Here is a 21,155-nt window from a genome sequence, read left to right on the forward strand (position 1 = left end):
GGGGCTAGTCTGGGGTTGAATCTTGCGTAGGTGGTTGCGTCACAGAACAGCGACGGAAGTCCAGGGGAAGGGTGGGGAGCCGGGAAGCGGAGCGGGACGCACCGGGGGCTTAGGCTGCGCCCCCGGCCGATCGCGAGTCCCCGGCGCGCATGCGCGTCGCGGTGGCCCTCCCCCGCCATGGCTCGCGAGCTCATCGGCCCTGCGCTGCCCCCCGGCTTCCCGCGCTGCGCCGAGTCGGACCCGGATGAGGACTTCAGCCAGGGTGAGGCGCGGGGGGCTGCGCTCCCCCCTTCCGTCCTGGGCGGCCGGGGACGGAAGGGAAGGGAAAGGAAAGGGAAAGGGAAAGGGCGGACTCAGCAGAGTCTCCGGGGGCGCAGCTGGAGCGCCGGTGCTCCCCGGCTTTGCCCCAGGCTCAGCCGCCTGTCGATGTGACAGGCCAACAAGGCGCCAGTTCGGTGGCCGCCGGGTTGTTCCCAGCGGGGCGGCCGCGGGGACGGAGGCTGGCGGTGCTCGGCCGCGCTTCTCGTCTTCTAACCCAGGAGAGGGAGCCGTCGGCTGAGGGAGGGAAGCTGCCGCCTTGGCTGGCAGCACGGAGCCACGCCAGGCTTCGGGCCCCGTGCTGCAGCCCCGGCTGTGTGAGCTGATGCTGCCTTTCCTGTTGGCGTCGGGGATCGGAGAGCTGCAGCACCCCTCCTGTGAGCGCAGGCGGAGAGCTGGGCATGTTCAGCCCGGAGAAGGCTCCGGGGAGATCTAATTGTGGCCTAGCAGTACCTGAAGGGGCTACAGGAAAGCTGGGGAGGGACTGGTTGTCAGGGAGTGTAGTGACAGGACAAGGAGGAATGGGTTTGAACTGAAGGACAGTAGGTTTAGATTAAGTATTAGGAAGAAATTCTCCCCTGTGAGGGTGTTGAGGCACTGGCACAGGTTGCCCAGAGAAGCTGTGGCTGCCCCCTCCCTGGCAGTGTTCAAGGCCAGGTTGGATGGGGCTTTGGGCAGCCTGGTCTAGTGGAGGGTGTCCCTGCTCATGGCAGGGGATTGGAACTAGATAATCTTTGCGGTCCCTTCAAACCCACACCAGTCTGTGATTCTGTGATTTGTATTGATGGCTTATTCACTTTCCTTCTGCCAGCATGCTGATACATGTCATAAGAATCTATATTTTGTATGAATTCACTGACCAAATTGAAAAGAAGTCATTAGGCCGTGGTTTCATGATACCAAGTGTTTTGTCAGTGTCTAGTCTAGGTTCTTCAGCCTAATTTGTCCACTTTTTGTATCCCAGCATACATCAACTCTATAGTAGTATGGTTACACTGGAACATCAGCTTGGGGATTTCTGTGTGAATGGGTTGAAAGAATTTATTTTATTTACCTTAAAAAAAAAAAAAAGCTGCCCAAACCTAACTATGGGGGGCTGTTTGTTTGGTTTTCTAACTTCTATAAACCTTCCTGATTTACAGCAGCTTGGCAGAACAACTCAGCATGCCTGCTCAACAGGAGGCAGTGTTGAGTCCTGCAGTGCAGAGTGAGACCAAGTACTGCTGCGTAATACACGTTGTTGTACAGAAGTACAGCTCCAGCTGCAGCCCTGCATTCAGAGCTTCCCAGTGGCAAAATGCTGTGGTGGGGCTGCAACAAGCATATTCTGTGCTGAAACACTTGCTGGGTCTTGAGACAGAATGGGCTTGGAAGTTGTTCTGTAACCATTTCCTTGTTTTAAGAGACACTTTACCTTTTAAAGCTGAAGAGCTTTTCCAGTATGTTTTATTTCCTTGTGGTCTCACTGATATTTGAGCTGCTTTTTGCTTTTCTTGAAGGACACTTGGGTTTTTTATTTGACTTGCATAGTTTCTGCTTCCCAACAGCAACAGAGCAGGACTTTGAGGAGCCATTCTGAGAATTCTGTCAAAAAGGTCTCCTTCAGAATATAAGAGAATAGAATCTAGTCCAACTGCCTGACAGCTTCAGGACAGGCCAAAAGTTAAAACATGTTGTTAAGGGCACTGTCCAAGTGTCTCTTAAACACTGCCAGGTCTGGGACATTCACCACCTCTCTAGGAAGCCTGTTGCAGCCTTTGACCACCCTCTGTGGAAAGAAATGCTTCCCAGAGTCCAGCCTGAACCTCCCTTGGTGCAGCTTTGACCCCTTCCCATGCACCCCATCCCTGGATCCCAGGGAGAAGAGCCCAGCTCCTCCCTCTCCACATCCCCTTCTAAGGAAGCTGCGGAACCATGAGGTTGTCTCTCTGTCTCCTTCTGTCTGAACTAGCCAGGCCCACAGTCCTTAGCCACTCCTCACAGGACATGCTTTCCAGTCCTTTCACCAGCTTTGTTGCCCTCCTCTGGGCACAGCCAGGACCTTCACACCCTTCTTGGGTGGCAGGGCCCAGCACTCCACACAGTGTTCAAGGTGAGGTCGCACCAGTGCTGAACACAGCGGGATACTCACCTCTTTTGACCTGCTGGTCATGCTGTGTTTGATGACCCCCAGGATGCCATTTACCCTCTTGGCTGCCAGATAAGTGTTTGTCTATCATCTGCAATATGACATCACCATGATAGATGCTGTGAACAAAAGAAATGTCTGTTGATCCATTCTTAAATTTGCGTTTCTTCCATCTTTATATGGATGTCATAGAAGCACAGACTGGTTTGGATTGGAAGGGACCTTTAAAGATCATCCAGTTCCAACCCCTGACACAACAGCTCTATTCATAGCTCTCAATTTTAGTGTGCAATTTCTTGCCTTTTTTTTAAATTAAGAAAAACTGAACACATAGTAATTGTAGCTTGTGTAATCACAATGTTAACACATGTTTCACATTGTGACACGTGTGCACAGTTCAAAGGTCAGTTGATAGTTTCCTTGGGCATCCCCCTCAGAAGACAAGGGAGTAACTAAGGTAAAGCACCAGATGCTGCTCTGCCTATAGGCCAGCACAAGGGTAGCTGAAATGGACTTTGCCAGGAGATACCAGTGTCCATTGGTGTCAGAGAACTGACAGTACTCACTCCCTGCAACCCTTAATCAGGCCAGGATGGGAGCAAACAGTAGTTGGACAGACTCAAAAGCTCAACCCCAAAAGCTTTGCCTTTCCTCCTTCGCCTTGTCACTGCCTAATCCGTGGAACACGCTCATCTCCCAATTCTTCATCTCATGATGATTCTTCAGAGCTGGACTAAATGTGCTGCTGAAAGAATTATACTTGTTTTGGCCTGTTCATCCCCGCCTCTGTGCTATCCTTGTACCAGCAGGAGAGAAATGCCAGGGAATAGCTAAAAATAACCAGAGATGCAGAAGGGGCTTTTATCTATTTTAGCATTGAGGCCACATTTCTTCAAGTACGGATGTGTTGATGTGATATGTCAGAGCTGGTCTGTCACTGTTGCTGAAGGTGAGAGGCTCCACTCCTGTCTGTCCTTGAAAGGTTCCTAGTGCCTGGTCTGATGGCACGGCAGATGGCTGTATTTGGCAATTATAAGCAGAACTTAACCAAGCAGAAGCAGAAACTAGGTGGTTTTTGTGGTTTCTGAATTGAATTGACTTCCCAGAGCCAGCTCAGAGAGGGCAAGTCAGAGCAACAGTAGTGGAATGGCCACTTCTAGCAGCTGTGAAACATTCACTTCCGTCTGGCTTGAGAGTTGTCCATGGCTCTTTTTCTTTCCTCTTCATCCCCAAAATTTTCTTCTCAGATTTTCTTATCCTGCTGCCCTGATCTGAGTTGTGGTTAATTCCTCACTTCCTTGGTCACACTGAGCTCTCCTCCGTTCCTCCTTTGATCTGTGTCTTTCTACTTCTGTGTGACTCTCAGGGAATTTCATTCACAGACTTATTAGATCTTGGGCTCCATCCTTACCCTTTCCTTTGTTTGCTCACAGACTGTTACTGTAGAATCACAGGCTGGTGTGGGGTTAGAAGGGACCTCAAAGATCATCTAGTTCCAACCCTCTCCCGTGGGCAGGGACACCCTCCGTTAGACTATCTATGCTTAGCAATTCCCATTCCTTCCTCTGTACTCTTTCCTGCAGCTCCCCACCCCAACCCAAAGCTGTATCCTCACCTGTGCTGATTATTAGCCTCATTTAGTACCGTGACTGTACTATTTTTTGTTCCCCATTCTCACAAAATCTCTTTCTCCTCCACTACCATCTCCAACGACTTCTTCTTCCTCAGGCTTTAAATACATTTTCCCTTCATGAACCAGTCTCTCTGTTTCGCTTGGGCTGCAGTTCCATGAACAAAGAGTTCTTTCAGGGGACTGCTGGCTTTTGCAGTGTTATTTTTACACCTCTTGAGTCCCCTGGTGCAGTTGATTGCATAGCCAGCACAAACAGTTGTGTCAGCATAACAGAGACAGAAAACACGTATGTTAGCCCTCCTGTTGGACAGCATGGCAGTGGGACCAGTCTCCTTTGTTAAGTAGGTTTGGGTTTACTAGTTCTTTCCAGCTCACAAAGCTGCTCCCAATTTCTCTCCTTCTCTGCAGTACCAAACTGCATCTTGTTTTTCTCCTTTCTCTCCCAAGTCCTTTCTCTTACCTGTCCGCACTCGAACGAAGCAGCAAATGCAGCTCTGCTTTTGTGGTATCGGGGCACCAGGTGGCTGGACAAAGCTATTGTGTGGGTTTTGTTTGGTTTTTAAGTGCTTTTTATCCACTGGTGTTTCTCATACCTAAATGGGAGACTTCTTGATAGCAATCTATGTATCACGCACCTATTGGTTCTCTCTCATGTTGAACTTACTCTTCCTTTATAGGCTGGGGTGTTGTGGTTGGTTGAGTTTTTTTCCTTCTCAGTGTTGAAATGGATTTGTATGTCCTGGTTAAAATCTTTTCCCCATTGAAACAGAGAGTAAAACAGGTGGCAGATCTGTTTGGATGCTCTGTAACTAACTAGTAGACTGTCTTGTGCAAAAGATGCGTAAAAGCTTTATGAAGCTCCCTTGGAGGACTCAATTTTTGCTTAGCCTTTGTCAGCTAACAATGGAACCATAATCTGTATCAGGTTTTATTTTGCACCATCAAAAAGCCATCCTTCTTTAACTGGAGATGTAATTTCCTGGTACCCTTCATTTTATGTGGTTTTACTGCACCTCATCTTTTCATCTAACCCTTGACTATTCATAAAGCTGACAATATCTTTCCCCCTTCCAAAACGTCCTTCTGTCTTGTCAGTCTTGGACTCAGTGCTTGAAATATTAAAAGGAGGAATAGTGCCTGTGTTTCAGGATGCTAAAACATCAGTAGGATCACATCTCTGTTACATCAGATGGCTGCTCGTGCTGTGCGTGTCAACTGGCATATGGTATAAACCAGTATGTTTAAAACATCCCCCCAGGATCTGGGGACCATTGCTGGTCTTTGCTTACTCCAGCTGGCTCTGTTGATTTAGTCTGTGAGGGTATTTGTGTTACATGTCTTGTTTGGGGGGGGTTGTTTGCTGTTAGGAACAGTGGCTAAGCTACTTCTGGACCCAGTACCATATCATAGAACCAGAATGCATTAGGTGGGAAAGGACCTTTAAAGGCCATCTAGTCCAACTTCCCCCTGCAGTAAGCAGGGACACCTTTAACTAGACTGGGTTGCTACAAGCCCTATCAAGCTTGACCTTTGTCTCCAGGGATGGGGCCTCCACCACCTCTCTGGACAACCTGTTCCAGTGTCTCACCACCCTCATAGAGAAGAACTTCCTAAAGTCTAACTATCTCCCCTGCTCTAGTTGACCCTTGTCCTGTCGCTACGTGCCCTTACAAACAGTCCTTCCCCAAGCTTTCCTGTAGGCCCCAAATACGTCTATAAAGAGCTATGGTGGGGATGGGGCTGGAAACAGCTCAGGTCTGTGAGCAGTGTTAGCACCTGAACTTTTCCTCTGCTGGGATGTCTCCCCCCTTCTCTTTACTCCAGAGAGTGAAGGGCTGACTAGAGCACAAGAGTTCCATCTCCTGCCCCAGCCTTCTGGCCGAAATGGTTCTTTGAAGTCTGAATGCCAAAGTCATCCCTTTTTCAACAGAGTGCTTAACTCTGTGCCTGATGTTGGGGCTTAGCTGAACTGGGAATAACCTGAAATGTTAAACCATTCCTAAAGCAGGTTGGCAATTAAATTCCACTAATCTGTCATCTCCCGTTCTGCATACATACAAATGATGGGATTCTTTGCTAGTAACCTTCATTGATGTGGTAGCTCCTTTTAAATTCTACCATAGGCATTGTAAATCAGTAGCTAGAGAAAACACTGTTTTCTAGTCCATTCCCAAAGACACTCACGTAGTAACGGATTAGTAGTGTGCTAATTTACGTTGAGGGTTGGTTGCTCATTGAAATAAAGTGAGTTCTAGAAGTTTGTTCCAGATGTCTTCTCTAAATGCCAGGCAGAGAAATGATTGAATAAACTTAATTCCAGATAGATATGTGTTTTGGGAATACCACACAGACTATACTAATTTGAAATGCTTAATAAGTATCCCAGATAACTCTGGATGTTCAGTTGCAGGACCGGCGCTGCCTCCAGGCTACAAGAGCAGCTGTAGCTCAGATTCTTCTGACAGTGATGATGACTCAGAATCTCTTCCTTTACCCAGAGATGCAAACAGAGATTCCGAAGAGGATACAGGAGGAGATCCGCCACCCAAGTGAGTGTGGTCGTAGGTTGTTTGTATATTTACATGGCGTTGCAGCTGCAGTGTGTCTGCATAAATTATGATAAAGGCACAGCATTATGTAAGTAGAAAAGTAAACACTGTACCTATGTAAAATTTTATTTCATGTTGGGCACATTCTTTGTGGTCAGGAATTCATCTGACCTGTTTGACACCCGGTGGTGGAATTATTTAGGGCAGTCAGATCTCTGTATGTTTTATTTTGCTTCCACAGTTAAAGTAATAAACTTAATGCTTTGCTTAATGTTTATACTAAGGACAGACACTGCTTATCATGTTTGTAAGCATTTGGCACTTGAGTTCTGCCCTGTTTCTGGTATACTACATCTCATTGAGAGGTCTTAAGAACTATTTATGGGCATGAATGTATGCTTTTAATTAAGTCAGCTCTAATGGAAAAATCCCTGAATTGCCCAGCAAGTCACAGGGGCCTGCACCTACCCTCGTTAGCTGGGGTTGATTACTCACACTTGCCGTGTTAAAAACTTGTGTGTGTTTTACCAGCCCCTGTGCAAGGGACTGGAATAAGGGCATTATGCCATCTTAATGAGTGTCAGAGAAATTATTCCTCACTCTTTTTTTCTTGTCTGAGTCAACAGAGTTTTCAGTTCATTAGAATTGAACTGGGAAAAATACCAGACAAAGAAAAAAAAAAATAAAAAAAAAAAGAAGAAAAAGAGCAGACAGTGTATAAAAATGGAGAAAGAAGGGTGCTGAATTTAAAATTACTTTGTGACTAGAAAATGGTATTTCAACATTACACTACTCTTCTTTCTACACCAAAAGCATCCTTAATGTTTTTTTAAATGTCACAGTGTTTTTGGAGTGAAGCTTATGCTCCCAATTTTTTAATTGCTTCAAATTATTTTGGATCCTTTTGCACTGTTTCCTTGGTAACAGCAGGATATTTAGTACATAAGACTGTCTGAAATAATTTTATGTTATTTTTTTTTCCTTTATAAAATGTAGATAATTGCTATGCATGTCAAGGTAATTATTAAGTGAAATCTCTGTTTTTGCAGAAAGCCAAAAAGAACTGGGGAAGATGACAACAACAACGATGATGATGATGATGGCTTTTTTGGACCCGCTCTTCCTCCTGGATTTAAAAAACAGGATGATTCTCCAGAGAGGTAATTAAAACAGAATTATATTCAGACTCTTTTCCTTAAAACACTATTACTTTAGAGAAAATATTTTCTGTCCCTATTACAGAACACTTCAGTTGTGCACTTCGGATTGAGAACAGGAGCAGCATTTCCTTGAAAGAGAACATAGGCAGACTTCCTAGTCCTGGCTGGGAGGTTGGAAAGAAAATAGAAAAGAAGTGACTTGTCTGAGTTACATTTTGAATTGTTAAATTTCTTCCATTTCTTACCATAGGTCTCAGACCAATGCAGAAAAACCCAAATGACAGGTACAAGGCCCTGTAGTGTGTAGCTCGTGCTGGGCTGTGCGGGCGCTCGGGCAGTTGGCCTTTGTGTGGTGCAGAGCAATGCAGATCATTGGAACTGCTGTTTCCTAATGCACCAAGGATTATTGTTTATATGTCTTCAAGTAGAAAACTATAATCTGGAGAGCATAGGTTTCTAGAAAGCAAGCTGTCCGGTCTAAGCAAACAAGCATTGTTTATAGCCTCTCTCAGGATGGTTTCCATTTGATTGCACATGATGATAAAATACTTCCTGAAGAAAAACCTTATATATGGATTTTTCTTTGCAGAACTTAACCATGTCTCACAGCCATCTAGTCTCTACATCAATCTGCGCTTCCTTCTATAATGTGAAATGATAATCCATAGTGACATTGGTACTTCTAAGGGGACAGTTATTGATGAAAGCTTCAAGAGAGCCTCTTAATCGCTGTTCTCTTCCTCAGAGCAATGGGGAGTTGGTAGATAAAAAGTCAATACCTACCTGTCAGGTATGAATGTTCAGTTGTAGGAAAGTGACTCAGTTGTTTGTTGAACTGTGTATGTAGTATAACATCTTGAAGGAAATTTTAAAATTGAATTTTATTTTTTTATTATTTTAGATATTTTTTATAATGTTTGGGAGCAGTTAGGAAAGCAAGAATCTGTTACTCCTCTTTGTTACTCTTTTCTGTGATCAACAAACTCTTTTGTAATTGGGCATCAAGCTCAGTGGCCTCATTTGGTGCTTTGATGGTCCCAAGAATAACTAATATTTTTCTTGCATTCACATGTACAGTGTTTTATGTTTGGAGACTCACTAAATTTTATAATGAATGTGATCACTAATAAAGCACATAAATGCCTGTAGCTTCTCCTATTGGCAGAGGTGGCTTTCTTGCTATCCTGATTTTTTACATGAATGCTTCTGTGGTAAAATGTTAAACTGTACATAGGAAAAGAGGAAGAAGAGGCAACCTATAGTTTGAAGGTTAGAGAGACAAGCAGTAGCACAGGTGGTCACCTACACTCTTAGTCTTTCATGTGGTCATCCAATATTTATTTCTACTTAGCAGTGTATTTCCAAAATGCCAAGTAACTTGCATTTACATTGAAAGGGCAAGAGTCTGCCCTGTGTCTGTGAGTCTGAGAGATTAAAGCAGCAATTAAAGATTAAAGACACTTGTCAGGTTTTGGGGTTTGGGGGGCTTTTTTTTGGTGGGGTTTTTTTTGGTCCTGGCTCTAAGTACAACAGCTCTTTGCACACGCTGAGAGAGAGCAGATTGAGCAGAGCTGTTTTGCACCCAGCCTGGTTCCCTGAATAGGTGGGGAAGGTGTGATGTGTGGGAAGAGCCTTGTCTATCTTCCACCCCCGTACACCTGGCAGTCTCGTTGTGCTGACACACTGAAGCGTGTAAGCTGTGCAGGGTGTAGACACAATGCTGTTAACTCTCTCCCTGCTGCACGGCCCCTGGTGTGGAGCAGATTGCCAGCTGACAGTCTAGCCATGAATAATGGAAACAAATGCAGGCTGTTTGTTTCAGTGTGTGGATGTACTGTTTTATTAGCTCTGTGTGACATACTCATTCTTTTAGAAAAGATTTTGTTCTGTTACATCTTTCCCAGGCTTGTCAGAGCAACACGCTCATGATAAGGAGCAGCTCAGGTGGCAATTGGTAGCTTGCTAAAAATCGTTTTCATTCATTGCAGCATTTTATGTGTATACAAAAATAGATATGAACAGATTTCTTTCAACTTTGGGAAGGATAGTGCACATCAAGGTAAAGAGCAAAGATTACCTTAAAACAGGTTACATTATACACCAGAGAAGTGCTGAAATGCCCCTCTTGGAACATGCATTAGCAACAACTCAAGTCCAACAACAGGAAAGTGTTCTCTGCCATGTATGAAATCTGATATTCCTTAAATTAAAGCTTAATTCATTATACATTTGAGGTGGTATTTTGAATGTGTATAGATAGGTACTGAAGTTGACAACAGCAGCAAAATGTGTTTTGTTTAGATTCACTTCACCTATTTAGAAGCCTTTGGACATGCAGGAAACTGCTAAGAGTCACGCTGTCTGTGTGCTGCTGAGGAAAGTCCTGATCAGTGGGGTTATTCCTGTGGAGGAAAAATAAAACCCAAAACACATGGAAGTGGAAAGTGTGGGAGGGATGAATATGGGAACCATTTTTCTATTCCTTGGAAGAGTCTTTGAGCTGTGACAGAAGCAAGTCAGAGTACTTGAGATCTGTTCTTTTTCACAAGTTGCACAGATACAGCCCACAACATAGATGTTCTTATGCATATTTGTAGAAAGCTTTTTTTATAGTTTGGTTTAACTGTCTCTCCATGCAAAATAGAGGTACTTGTATACTAAAATAAAAGATTATTTTAGCCATATCTGTATAGGTTTAAAATGTATCAGGAATACAAAACCTGGTCTCAACAAGAAAGCAGTCAGAAAGGAACAGAGGAAAATAAAAGCTGCTTCATTTTTGTAGCAGCTAGGTGGGGGTGGAACTTCAGATTTAACCCAGACTGCTTGCTCGGGTTGGAAACCTCACCAGTGCCCTTGTCCTGGCCTGAGCTCACATTTATTCCTTCTGTCTGTCTGTCTGTCTGTGATTGGCTTTCTGACAGGACCTTCTGCTTTTTATTTCCCCTCTTCAAATCCCAGCGGTAAGATCACCACTGCAGGGCTGTGCTGATTAGATTATGTGGGATTTAGTAGAAGACCATAATTAGCATAATTCAATTCATGTTGTGTTACATTTGATCGCCCAAAAGCTCAGAAACTGAAGATGGTAATAAACAAAGTCTCTGCTGATACGTTGTGAGGATACTGTCACTTAGATATTTCTTCAGGTGGTAATTGTCTGGGGGGTTAATTAGCTTTACAGGAAATTATGGTGGATTATTAAGAGGAACTTGTATACAAAAGTCTTTTCAGTACTGCAGGCACAGTTTGTAGTGTGCTTTGAGCTGGGTTTTTCCATTGAAAAGAGATTCCCACCTTTCTGTGTTAAATCAGTGAAGTTACCTGGGTTCACAAAACTTTACTACTCCCATTTCCACTCCAAGGGAAAACAGAGCCGTTCACTGATTCTGTTTATGAAAAGACTGTGAAGCTGTGGTGCAAGGCAAGAGTGAACATAATTGGCTCTGTTGATAGAGTAGTGTATATTTGACCTCCTGCGTTTCATTGCTCTTGAACCTGCTGAAGGAAGCTAGGGAAGAAAAAAAAGTGAATTGCATTGACTATGTGTTGCAGCTTTCCACTTTTTCTTGCATCCCAGCCTTTTGCAGAGATCCTTCTAGAGAATGGAGAAACTCCTCTTAATCGGTTATTTCTGTGGTGTGTGCACAGGGGGCACACTTGGCATGGGAAGGAAGGAGAATCACACTTCTCCTCTTCAACATTTGGTTTTTATTTGTGTTTTAATCTCTTACATTTTCTTCCTGCAGCAAGCACTGGAAGGCTGTCATTCAATGTACTGTCTGTGTGTTGGCTAGGTTACTTCCTTTTTTTTTTTTTTTTCCTCCTAACTGAAAACCAAGATTGATGCATTTTTATTTTTTTCCCCCCTCAAGGCCCATTATAGGTCCTGCATTACCACCTGGCTTTAGGAAACCTTCACAGGACACTGGGAACAGCAGATGTACCATAGGACCGTCTGTTTCATCAGAATTCCCTAGCCAGGTTTGTGAAGACAGAAGCCTTTTGTTTTAGTACAAGCTATCTGAAATCCTTAAACAAGGAGCAGCCTGAAAAAGTCTGCTAGACATACTTTTCAGCATGACAGTTTAATTTTAGACCAGAAAGTGTCTGGCATAATTTTGCCTGAGTCAAATACTGAAGCATAAATAAGCTTTAAAAAAGAAAAAGGCTGGTCTGGCTTGTTATGATTTTCCTGGTGGATGGATGATGCACTCACTGAACACAAGAGATCTAGGTGTCCTAAACTGCAGTCGCAGTAATTCTTCCTAATGCTTTTCCAGTCTTGCTTTTGGTGTGGTGACTTCACAAGTGAACCTCTTAGAAAAGTTCAAATTTGTAAAGACTTTTAAATAATGCAACTGTTAGAATGAAAATTCAGGCCTTTGCTGATAGGTGAGCAAAATGATTGAATATTTCATACACCTTCACCTGTTTATGTTTATTAGTGCATGTATTAAATAAGTTTATCCAAAATAATGCAATCAAGAATGATGCTACGGTGTCAGTTAATTGTTCTTATCAGTAATAAGATGATACCTGTAACTGGGAGTAAGGTCGAGCACGACAGTGAACTGTTTTGGTTTCTGCCCTTTCACTGTTCTCATAGGGGTAGGTGAAAAACAGGTAGAAGTCCTACAGTCTAATCCTTGGCTGTAAAATAATATATGTACTACTGAAGAGCATTCAGGAACAAGATGTGTGGTAAAATACAGCTAGAAAGAAGCTTGGGGGAGAGTCATCTACCTAAATATTGGCCCCTAGTACGCTTCTGAGGGATCCAAATTGCCTGCAGCAGGCTGACAGATGGGGAGTAGCACCTTTAGAGAAGCTTGTGTCCTTCTTGAGCAGCACCTTCAGAGCCAGAAAGGACATGAAAAGACATCAAAAATGGTGCTGGATACCAGTATTTAGGCAATTTAATCTCTCTCATAGAATCACAGAATGCATTAGGTTGGAAGGGACCTTTAAAGGCCATCTGGTCCAACCCCCCTGCAGTAAGCAGGGACACCTTTCACTAGATCTGGTTGCTCAGAGCCCCATCAAGCCTGACCTTGAATGCCTACAGGGATGGGGCTTCCACCACCTCTCTAAGCAACCTGTGCCGGTATTTCACCAGCCTCATAGAGGAGAACTTCTTCCTAATGTCTAATCTAAACCTATCTTGCTCTAGTTTAAAACCATTGCCCTTTGTCCTATCACTACATGCCCTTACAAACAGTTCCTCTCCAGAATTCCTGTAGGCCCCTTCAGGCATTGGAAGGCCGCTGTAAGGTCTTCTGGAAGCCTTCTCTTCACTAGGCTGAATCAAATATTAATTCTTTATGATAATTAACAGTTACTTTGTTTATTTTAAAAATATGCTGAGCATGACATCACATGGTATGGAATATCCCTTTGGTCAGTTGAGGTCAGCTGTCTGTGTTGGTGGTGTGAGGAGCAGGAAAGGCCTTGTCTCTGTAAGCACAGCTCAGTGACAAGGAAAACATCCCTCTGTTATCAACACTGCTGTGGTCACAAATCCAAACCACAGCCTCAATCCAGCAACTATGAAGAACATTAACTCTATCCCAGCTGAAACCAGCACAGTGTGCTAGGAAGGAATGAGGCAAAAGCTGCTCTGTAGCTTCACTTTCTTTGATTAGCAGTTGCAGTCTGTATCATTCTCCAGCGTCCCACAGTAAGTGTTGTCATAATCCTTCACAAAGAATGATTGTCTGACATTTGTAAAATACTCTTCATCTTATAACTCCAAATAACAATTAAGCAATTTATCATAACGACAAATTTCTTGAGGCAGGGGTGTCAAAACTGGCCTCCTTGTACGTTTTGCGAACAAAAAGTCTCTTTTCTCCTAAATAGATTATCTAGCATCAACTTTTACAGTTATTATGGAACTTGGCTTATTTTTTTCTATTCCTAATAATATTCTATTTCTTTACCTTTGAATACGATGAGGTTGGGGGGTTTTTCATTTATTTAATCATTTTGTATGCTAGCGTATCTTTAAAAGCAGCTTATTCCATGCTGACTCTTCACTTTGTATTGATTTCCTCTTCAAATTTGAAGGCAGTTATTTTTTAATAACTGATTAATGATTGTTTATTTTTTAATAACTGATTAATGATTGTTTAATTTTATTTAAGGCAGGTGGTAATGGAGTGAATTGAACTTAAAACTAACAAGAAAGGATATGAGACATGCTTCTTCAATTAAAACCCAGCTTGGAATTTGTCTTTCATCCTCATCTACTTTACAGTACAAGTTATTATGAAAGTCTTAGGCTTGTGGGGTTTGTTTGTACGCAGAGAGAGGGGAAGAAGTTTAATACTTTGGTTTCTTAAGATGGTTATTGAAGCTCGAAAAGCCAAAATCAAAACTCAGTAGCCTTGGTGGCTGTTAAGCAAGTATTCTTTACTGCAGCCCTGGGCACACAGGGGATCGCTCCTCCGAATGTATGCATCCTTTAAAGCAAAGTCTCTCATTTGTACAGATTAGCTATATATATATATATTCATTATACTTCTAAGAAAAGGCAAGGTTATACAAACTAACTCCAGGAAGTCATTTACATTAACTCCTCACAGATAGAGCATGCTCAGTGAAACTCAGGGGGTCTTCTGGTGGTCTTTAGGGATGAAGGCTGGATGTCTTCCTCTTGGTGAACTTTTTACCTTTCCCTTCTGCAGATGCTTTTTATGGTTTTCCCCATAGTCTCAAAAACACATTCCTGCACAAACTAGTTAGGAACCCGTTTTTAGCTGAAAATGAGATACACTCTGCCTCTTAATTGTTTGTTGGTCTCATTATTTATTACTTCCCTAACTTCGCTTGCTTTATCTTCAAGGCTGTTCCACTGTTAGGGTTAAATTTTGTAGCTCCTGTAACAAAACAGCTCAAATGGCTATAGCCACACTCCACTAAAATCCAAAACACACAAATACTTTCTGTTCTCATTATAGTGAAGCTATAATGAGTAATTGTTTCTTAAGCTACATCTATAGCAATATATCCAGTATTATTATGCATCATTCAATCATATTACTCCACCCCAACAGCTTGTCCTTTAAAAGAATAAGAGAGAGTGCAGTCACCTCATTCTCCAAAAGTTGAAGCAGTAGTGCAGCAGTAGGTAATTAGTAAAAGCCTGACTATGTAAATGCCTTTGAGAGAAATGGCAAAAGAAATTGGTGTTAGCACCGTGTATTGATAGTGTCCATTAACAACAAGCTATTTATCACCCTGCTCAGCCTTTCAGATCCATTTCATTCAACTGGTCAAACAGCTAAACTACTTCTTGCACCTTGTGGTCCACAGCTACACTTGTTACTACCTGAAGCTTGCCTTCCCTACTCTTCACATACCTTTGCTGATCCCTACAGGCAGATGGGGACAATTGGCTCGGCTGGTGTGGAGTGAATGGCACACATAGGAGTAAAGGGGCATGTTTCACACCTGCTGTCTGTCTCAGCCCAGATCCCTCTGCAGCAGGGGGATGCTGGCTGTGAGCAGCCTGAAGTGTTAGGCTTGCACTCAGTGTAGTGTAGCAGAATACCTTTTCTGCTTTCCTCCTTTCACTTGTCCTTGCTCTCCTCCTTTCACTTGTCCTCTCTTCCCCGTGTTCCCATTAGGTGACTCTTCCAGTGAGGCTCTGTACTCTGTTCTTGCGTTTGCCACTGGGTGACCTCTGCCTCAGGTGCCTGATTTTATACAAAAGCCTCCTGATACTGTGTTTCCACTGCTCATCACTCAAGCTCTTACCTTCTCTGATGGTGTCATATCTTGGTTCTAGGATGTACACCTGGTAACCAAAGTTTGGCATGACAAAAAGAAGCTGTTTCCCCCGACACACCTTCTTCATCTTTCATTTGAAACTTTTTTACATCACTTTATTTCCTGAGTCATGCTCTATGTTTCCTGAGTATACACCCTTGTCATCCTGTTCCCATTGCTTTATCACCCACATCCAGGCTGCAGCCAAATCTTTGCACTTTGGTAGATACTGGGCATTAGCTTCGCTTCCAGGGCACCATAGCATGGCCGTTCTCTGTCTGGTTCTGCCTCTGTCCACATCTGTAGGGTATTAACTTGGACCTGTGAGCTTTCTGTGTAACCCCTGGCATCCACAGAGTTTCTTACTAACAAATTTAGGCTTTTGAGCTGTTCTCCAAACAACTGTTTAGAATGCAATGTCAACAGGGATTGAAGAAGTGAATGATGGGCGGGTACTGTACGCCCAGGCATGTGGTACCCTAAACAACTCTATACCCTGGCTTGTATGTCAGTCTTTCTAGCAGCTTTACAGAATCTGAGCATGAGACAGGTCTCTTTGCAGAATGGCAGTCCTTATTATGGAGATGCATCCAAATGTTGCTAGTTTTGGTAAGGCCCAAAGTATCAAAGGTGAGATTTAACAAGGGCAAGTGTAGTCTTGCATCTGGGGAAGAACAACTGCAGGGAGCAGTGTAGGTTGGGGACTGGCCTGTTGGAGAGCAGCATGGGTGAGAGGGACCATGAGCCAACAATGTACCCTCCTGGCCAACAAGGCCAATGGCATCCTGGGGTGTGGTTAGGTCAAGAGAGGTTCTCTTCCCCTTCTACTCTGTCCGGCTGAGACCACACCTGGAATATTGTGTCCAGTTCTGGGTCCCTCAGTTCAAGAAGGACACAGAATTCCTTAAATGAGTCCAGCACAGGGCCACCAAGATGATTAAGGGAGTGGAACATCTTTCTGATATGGGAAAGGCTTAGGGAGCTGGGCCTCTTTAGCTTGGAGAAGACGAGACTGAGGGGTGACCTCATCAATATCTGTAAATATGTAAAGGGTGAGAGTCAGGAGGATGGAGCCAGGCTCTTCTCAGTGATGCCAGCAACGGGTGCAAGCTGGAGCATAGCAAGTTCCATGTGAATATAAGGAAAAACATTTTCTCTGTGAGGGTGACAGAGCACTGGAACAGGCTGCCCAGAGAGGCTGTGAAGTCTCCTTCTCTGGAGACATTCAAAACCCCTCTGGACATGTTTTTGTGTGACCTAATCTGGGTGATCCTGCTCTGACAGGGAGTTGGACTAGATGATCTTTCGAGGTCCCTTGCAACTGCTAACCTTCTGTGATTCTGTGATTGTGTGAGGTTTATAAGCTCTTCTAGAGAAAACCAGTCTAATCCTATGAAGCTGAAGTGTTTCTTGATGGTGCTGGCTCCATGTTTGAGGGAAATGTTTTATTTTTGGTAGGTAACAGACAGTAGTGAGGAAGAAGACAATCTTATAGGCCCGATGCCTGCAAAGGGACCGGTGGAGTCTGATGTGACTAAAGAATTTGAACGCAGAGCTCAGAGGATGAAAGAGAAACTTACTTCAGCAGACAGCGTAAGTTGGATTTCTTGATTTCTGCTATTTTGTTGTTGGAGTGTATCTGTGTGGGTCCTGCTTCTGTGGGAACCCTCTTGCAGTTCTGCTCAAGATGCTAACTGTTTGCCATTGTTTAGACAAAGAAACATCTGTGGGTTTTTTCTGGAAACAAAGGGATCCAGACAATTTTTACTTATACTTTTTTCACTCTTGCCATCCTGTGCTCCCCTGCCCATTTCTTTTGTAAAGGATGAACCCAAACAAGTTACCAGGGAGTCATGGATGACAGAACTTCCACCTGAATTGAAAAGCTTTGGATTTGGGCCGAGAACATTCAAGAGAAGATCTAATGACAGTTCAGGCGATAGGTCTGTGTGGACAGATACTCCAGCTGACAGAGAGAGAAAAGCCAAGGTGAGCATTTATTCACTCACATACACGTGCAGAGAGCGCGTATGTCATTGGTGCTCTGTGGAAACAAAGTAAAGCTACCCAAAGCTCTTCAATGGAAATTATTTCCCTTGATTTTTCTTTATCAAAGCTTATTAATTCAGCCTTAAAGGCAAGTTAATGATGATTGTAAGTAACATTGATATCTGTTTATTCCCTCTTCCTTCTGCAGCAGTCAGGTACTTCGTATCAGTTCATTGAATTTCCAATTACTGTGTGTCCAGTTTCTTTTCTTTTCATCAAGCTGAGCAAAAAATACCTGGTGGCCTCTCTTGTGGCCTTTACCCTTCAGATTTAATTAAAGCAAGTGTAGATTTCCTTGCTTTTTACTTCAGACATTCGGATTACTGTAGTGTGTGGTTTTCTTCCGCTCATCAGGAAAGAGAAGAGGCAAAGAAGTCAACCAGTAAGGATAACGAAGGAGTTGTGTTATCTGGGAGAGACAAGAGACTTGTTGAGCAGGTGACATCATACAACGTAAGTGTAAGAGCAAAATACTTCCTCCTCCTGCATTTTCTTTAATTTTTCACTCTTCTGGTTCTCATTTCTGGTGCTGCTGGTTTCCATGGCGATGCCACTACAGTTTTTCCTTTCAGTGCCCAAGCCAACTGCTGTTGGAGTTGTTAGAACGTTTGCTGTTGACTTTGACAAGAGCAGAGCTGGGTCCTGCAGCTGCTGCTGCAGACAGCGTGACAGAATTGGGCTTTGTGTATATTGTCTACGGTTTAGGTGGGGGTTTTTTTCCTTAAATCATCCTCACACCAGGATGTGGTTGCTGGGAGTAGACACCCTTAATTCAGATATTAGCTTGCTTCACCAAACTGCCAACTTGCCAAGAATAAAACAGTAAGAAAGGTTTAACTTTTAGGACCAAATATGCATTAACCCAAAAGAAGCTTGATGAGCTAAGCAGATCACTGCATTGATTACAACATGCAATTAATTACATTAACTGCTCATTACAACAGCATTAGTACATTAGGTTTTCATCAGTATCTGCAGATGCTGATTGCTGGAAACCTGAGCTCCATGTCAAAGTCCCTCTCACTTTTCTGCCCTGTCCACCAGTGTGCAGGGACTGTTGCCTGCCTTGCAGCCGTTCAGGCCAGTTCTCCCCTGATTTACTTTTTTTCCCTGAAGTCTCAGGGAAGGCAGTCTGGTCTCTTGAGAGGATAATTAGCTAGAGAATTGCAGCCTTGGTTTATATTACATGATTGAAGTTTATCTGGCACTTTTAATAATTTATTTGTAGTTCATTAAATCACACGTCCCTCTTGACTCAGGCACTTGCAAATCCAGAGCTATTAGCTCAATGTCTTAAATTTCTTCAGCATTGTCTGTTTCTACTGTCATAATGACTACAGTAGAATAATTTTAGTCTAAAACTACAGGTGTTACTCTGTACCATTAGCAGAATAAAACATATATAGGCCTTTACTGTTTCTAAGGTTAGTGGAGTTTGCTCAAAAAAAAAAAAAGGTGAAGACGTTGTTTAAGAATAATGTTTCTTGTGTTATTTTGTTGTGGTTTTCTTGGGTTTGAGGGTTTATTTGGGGTTTTTTAATCAGCTATTTTCAGCTGATTGGATTTTTTTTCTTCTAAAGCTTTTTTTTTCCTCTATTCTTTCCTTTCTTTCTCCACTGACCTTTATGAAGGATACTTTCATATAATCACAGCTTCAGTTCTTAAAGGAGTTTTAGAGTTAATTCTTTGAGCTCTGATGCCATACACATTCTTTGGTGCAATTTTGTCAACACTGGCTTAGTTACCCCGAATATGGCCCCATTTCCTGTTTTCCATGAGAATTGGCTTTTTTATGTCATGTAGAGTTACTGTTCCTGTATGTGATGAAGTCAAGTGTTTGCACAGAATCACAAGGAACAGACCTTTAAGATCATCAAGTCCAACCGTTCCCATCCTAAGCTAAACCTTATCCCTAAGTAACTGATCTACCCGTTTTTTAAGCACATCCAGGGATGGTGACTCAACCCCCTCCCTGGGCAGTCTGTTCCAGGCCCTGACAACTCTTTCAGTAAAAATTTTTTTCCTAACATCTAATCTGAACCTGCCCTGGTGCAGCTTTGTGCCATTTCCCCTTGTCCTGTCACCTGGACACAGGGGCTTGTTTGGGGGTTGGACTCAATGATCTCTTGAGGTCCCTTCCAACCCCTACAATTCTGTGGTTCTGCAGTTCTGTGGAGAAAAACAAACCTTTGGATTAAATATCTTGTGTTCCTAGACGTGAGAAAACAGAACTACTCATCTTTCACTCTTTCTGCTGAGAGAATTAGTTAGGACTGATCTTTTTGTGAGTTTGTAATGGTTTGAGAGTCTGAGAAATGGACTGCTTAGGGATACACAGATTCCCTTCACCTGAGTAAAGGAGGGGCAAGTAGTCTGGTGAGAACTAATCTCGCTCCTGCGTGAAATCAACAGTTGGTTTATGTTGTATTTGGGCTGGGTCATGCTCCTTAATAAGCAAAACTGAAGTCCTTGAATTGGCAAAACACCAGCTCTGGTTCAAGCAGATGATTCAAATACTGAGAAGTTGAAAGCACAGGTTAAAATACTTTTAAAATAGGGTGTGTGAGAGTGAGATGGAAAGGGTATCTACCTTGTCCCTGCCAGTGGCTGAAACCAGGTGCTGTGGGGAAGTGTGAGAGAAGCTGGGCCTGTACTTTGAATCACTTCTCTTGACACGTTGTCTTCGTTTGTCTCTGCTAATAACTTCCATATTTCTTTTGCATTGCTTTTATAATTTATCCCCACTGTCTGCAGAGATTCAGCAACAATAAGGGTTATCTTTAACATCAGTGAATTACTAGTGTTTTACTCCGTGCAGACAAGATTTCCCGTGCTTTCTGCTCTGTCTGCACTGGATTTAGCATTCTGTTTTCCGGTTACTAAGTTGTTGTTGTCCTTTGGAATTCTTAGCCTTCCTAATTCCAATTCCTGTGTATTTTCTCCATGTTGTTGATACTTTCTAATACTTCGTTCCCTCTTCCTTCTTCCTGGTTTTTTTTCCAGGAGTCAAAGAGGTCAGAATCCCTCATGGAGATACATCAGAAGAAGCTGAAGAGCAAGGCGTCTGAAGAGAAGAACAGACCTCAGGAAAGAAGGCCGTTTGACCGAGACCAGGATCTCAAAGTCAATCGATTTGATGAAGCACAAAAGAAAGCTCTTATAAGAAAATCCAGAGATCTGAACAGTAAATTTGAGCACAGTAAAAGCAACATGTTTTTATAACCTAAAAGCATGAAGCTTTTTTTGAAGTCAATTAAGCTTTGAGGACTTAATTTTTTAAGTGTTTTTCTGTAAATATTTGTATGCAGAATAAATATCCTGACGTTTCACTATATTTTTCCTTGTCTGTAAATACTCTGTGCTAAAACCAAACTGATAAAGGAAAGTCATGATGTAAAAGAAATGATGTAAATTTACTACTTTAAAAAAATGGATACATATGTGCATTTTGTTAGCACAAAAATAGTTAATTAAAGTTGGTATTACGTTAAGGAGCTCTAGATTTGATCTTGCCATCTTCCTCCCACCATGCTTAAGATATTCTT

At 42.9% G+C, this 21,155-nt stretch overlaps 1 protein-coding gene across 1 annotated transcript; it reads left to right on the top strand.

The window, feature by feature from the left end:
- The first annotated feature begins 55 nt into the window (after positions 1–55).
- On the top strand, positions 56–20,944 carry GPALPP1 (GPALPP motifs containing 1). Its single transcript, XM_084267513.1, has 8 exons — positions 56–262; positions 6,484–6,628; positions 7,678–7,788; positions 11,664–11,772; positions 17,020–17,154; positions 17,386–17,550; positions 17,965–18,063; positions 20,614–20,944. The coding sequence occupies exons 1-8, from the start codon at positions 178–180 to the stop codon at positions 20,830–20,832; spliced, it is 1,068 nt and encodes a 355-aa protein (XP_084123639.1). The 5' UTR covers positions 56–177; the 3' UTR covers positions 20,833–20,944.
- The last annotated feature ends 211 nt before the right edge of the window (positions 20,945–21,155 follow it).

This window comes from Gallinula chloropus, assembly GCF_964237585.1.
Source record: "Gallinula chloropus genome assembly, chromosome: 1".
Taxonomy (NCBI): Eukaryota; Metazoa; Chordata; class Aves; order Gruiformes; family Rallidae; genus Gallinula; species Gallinula chloropus.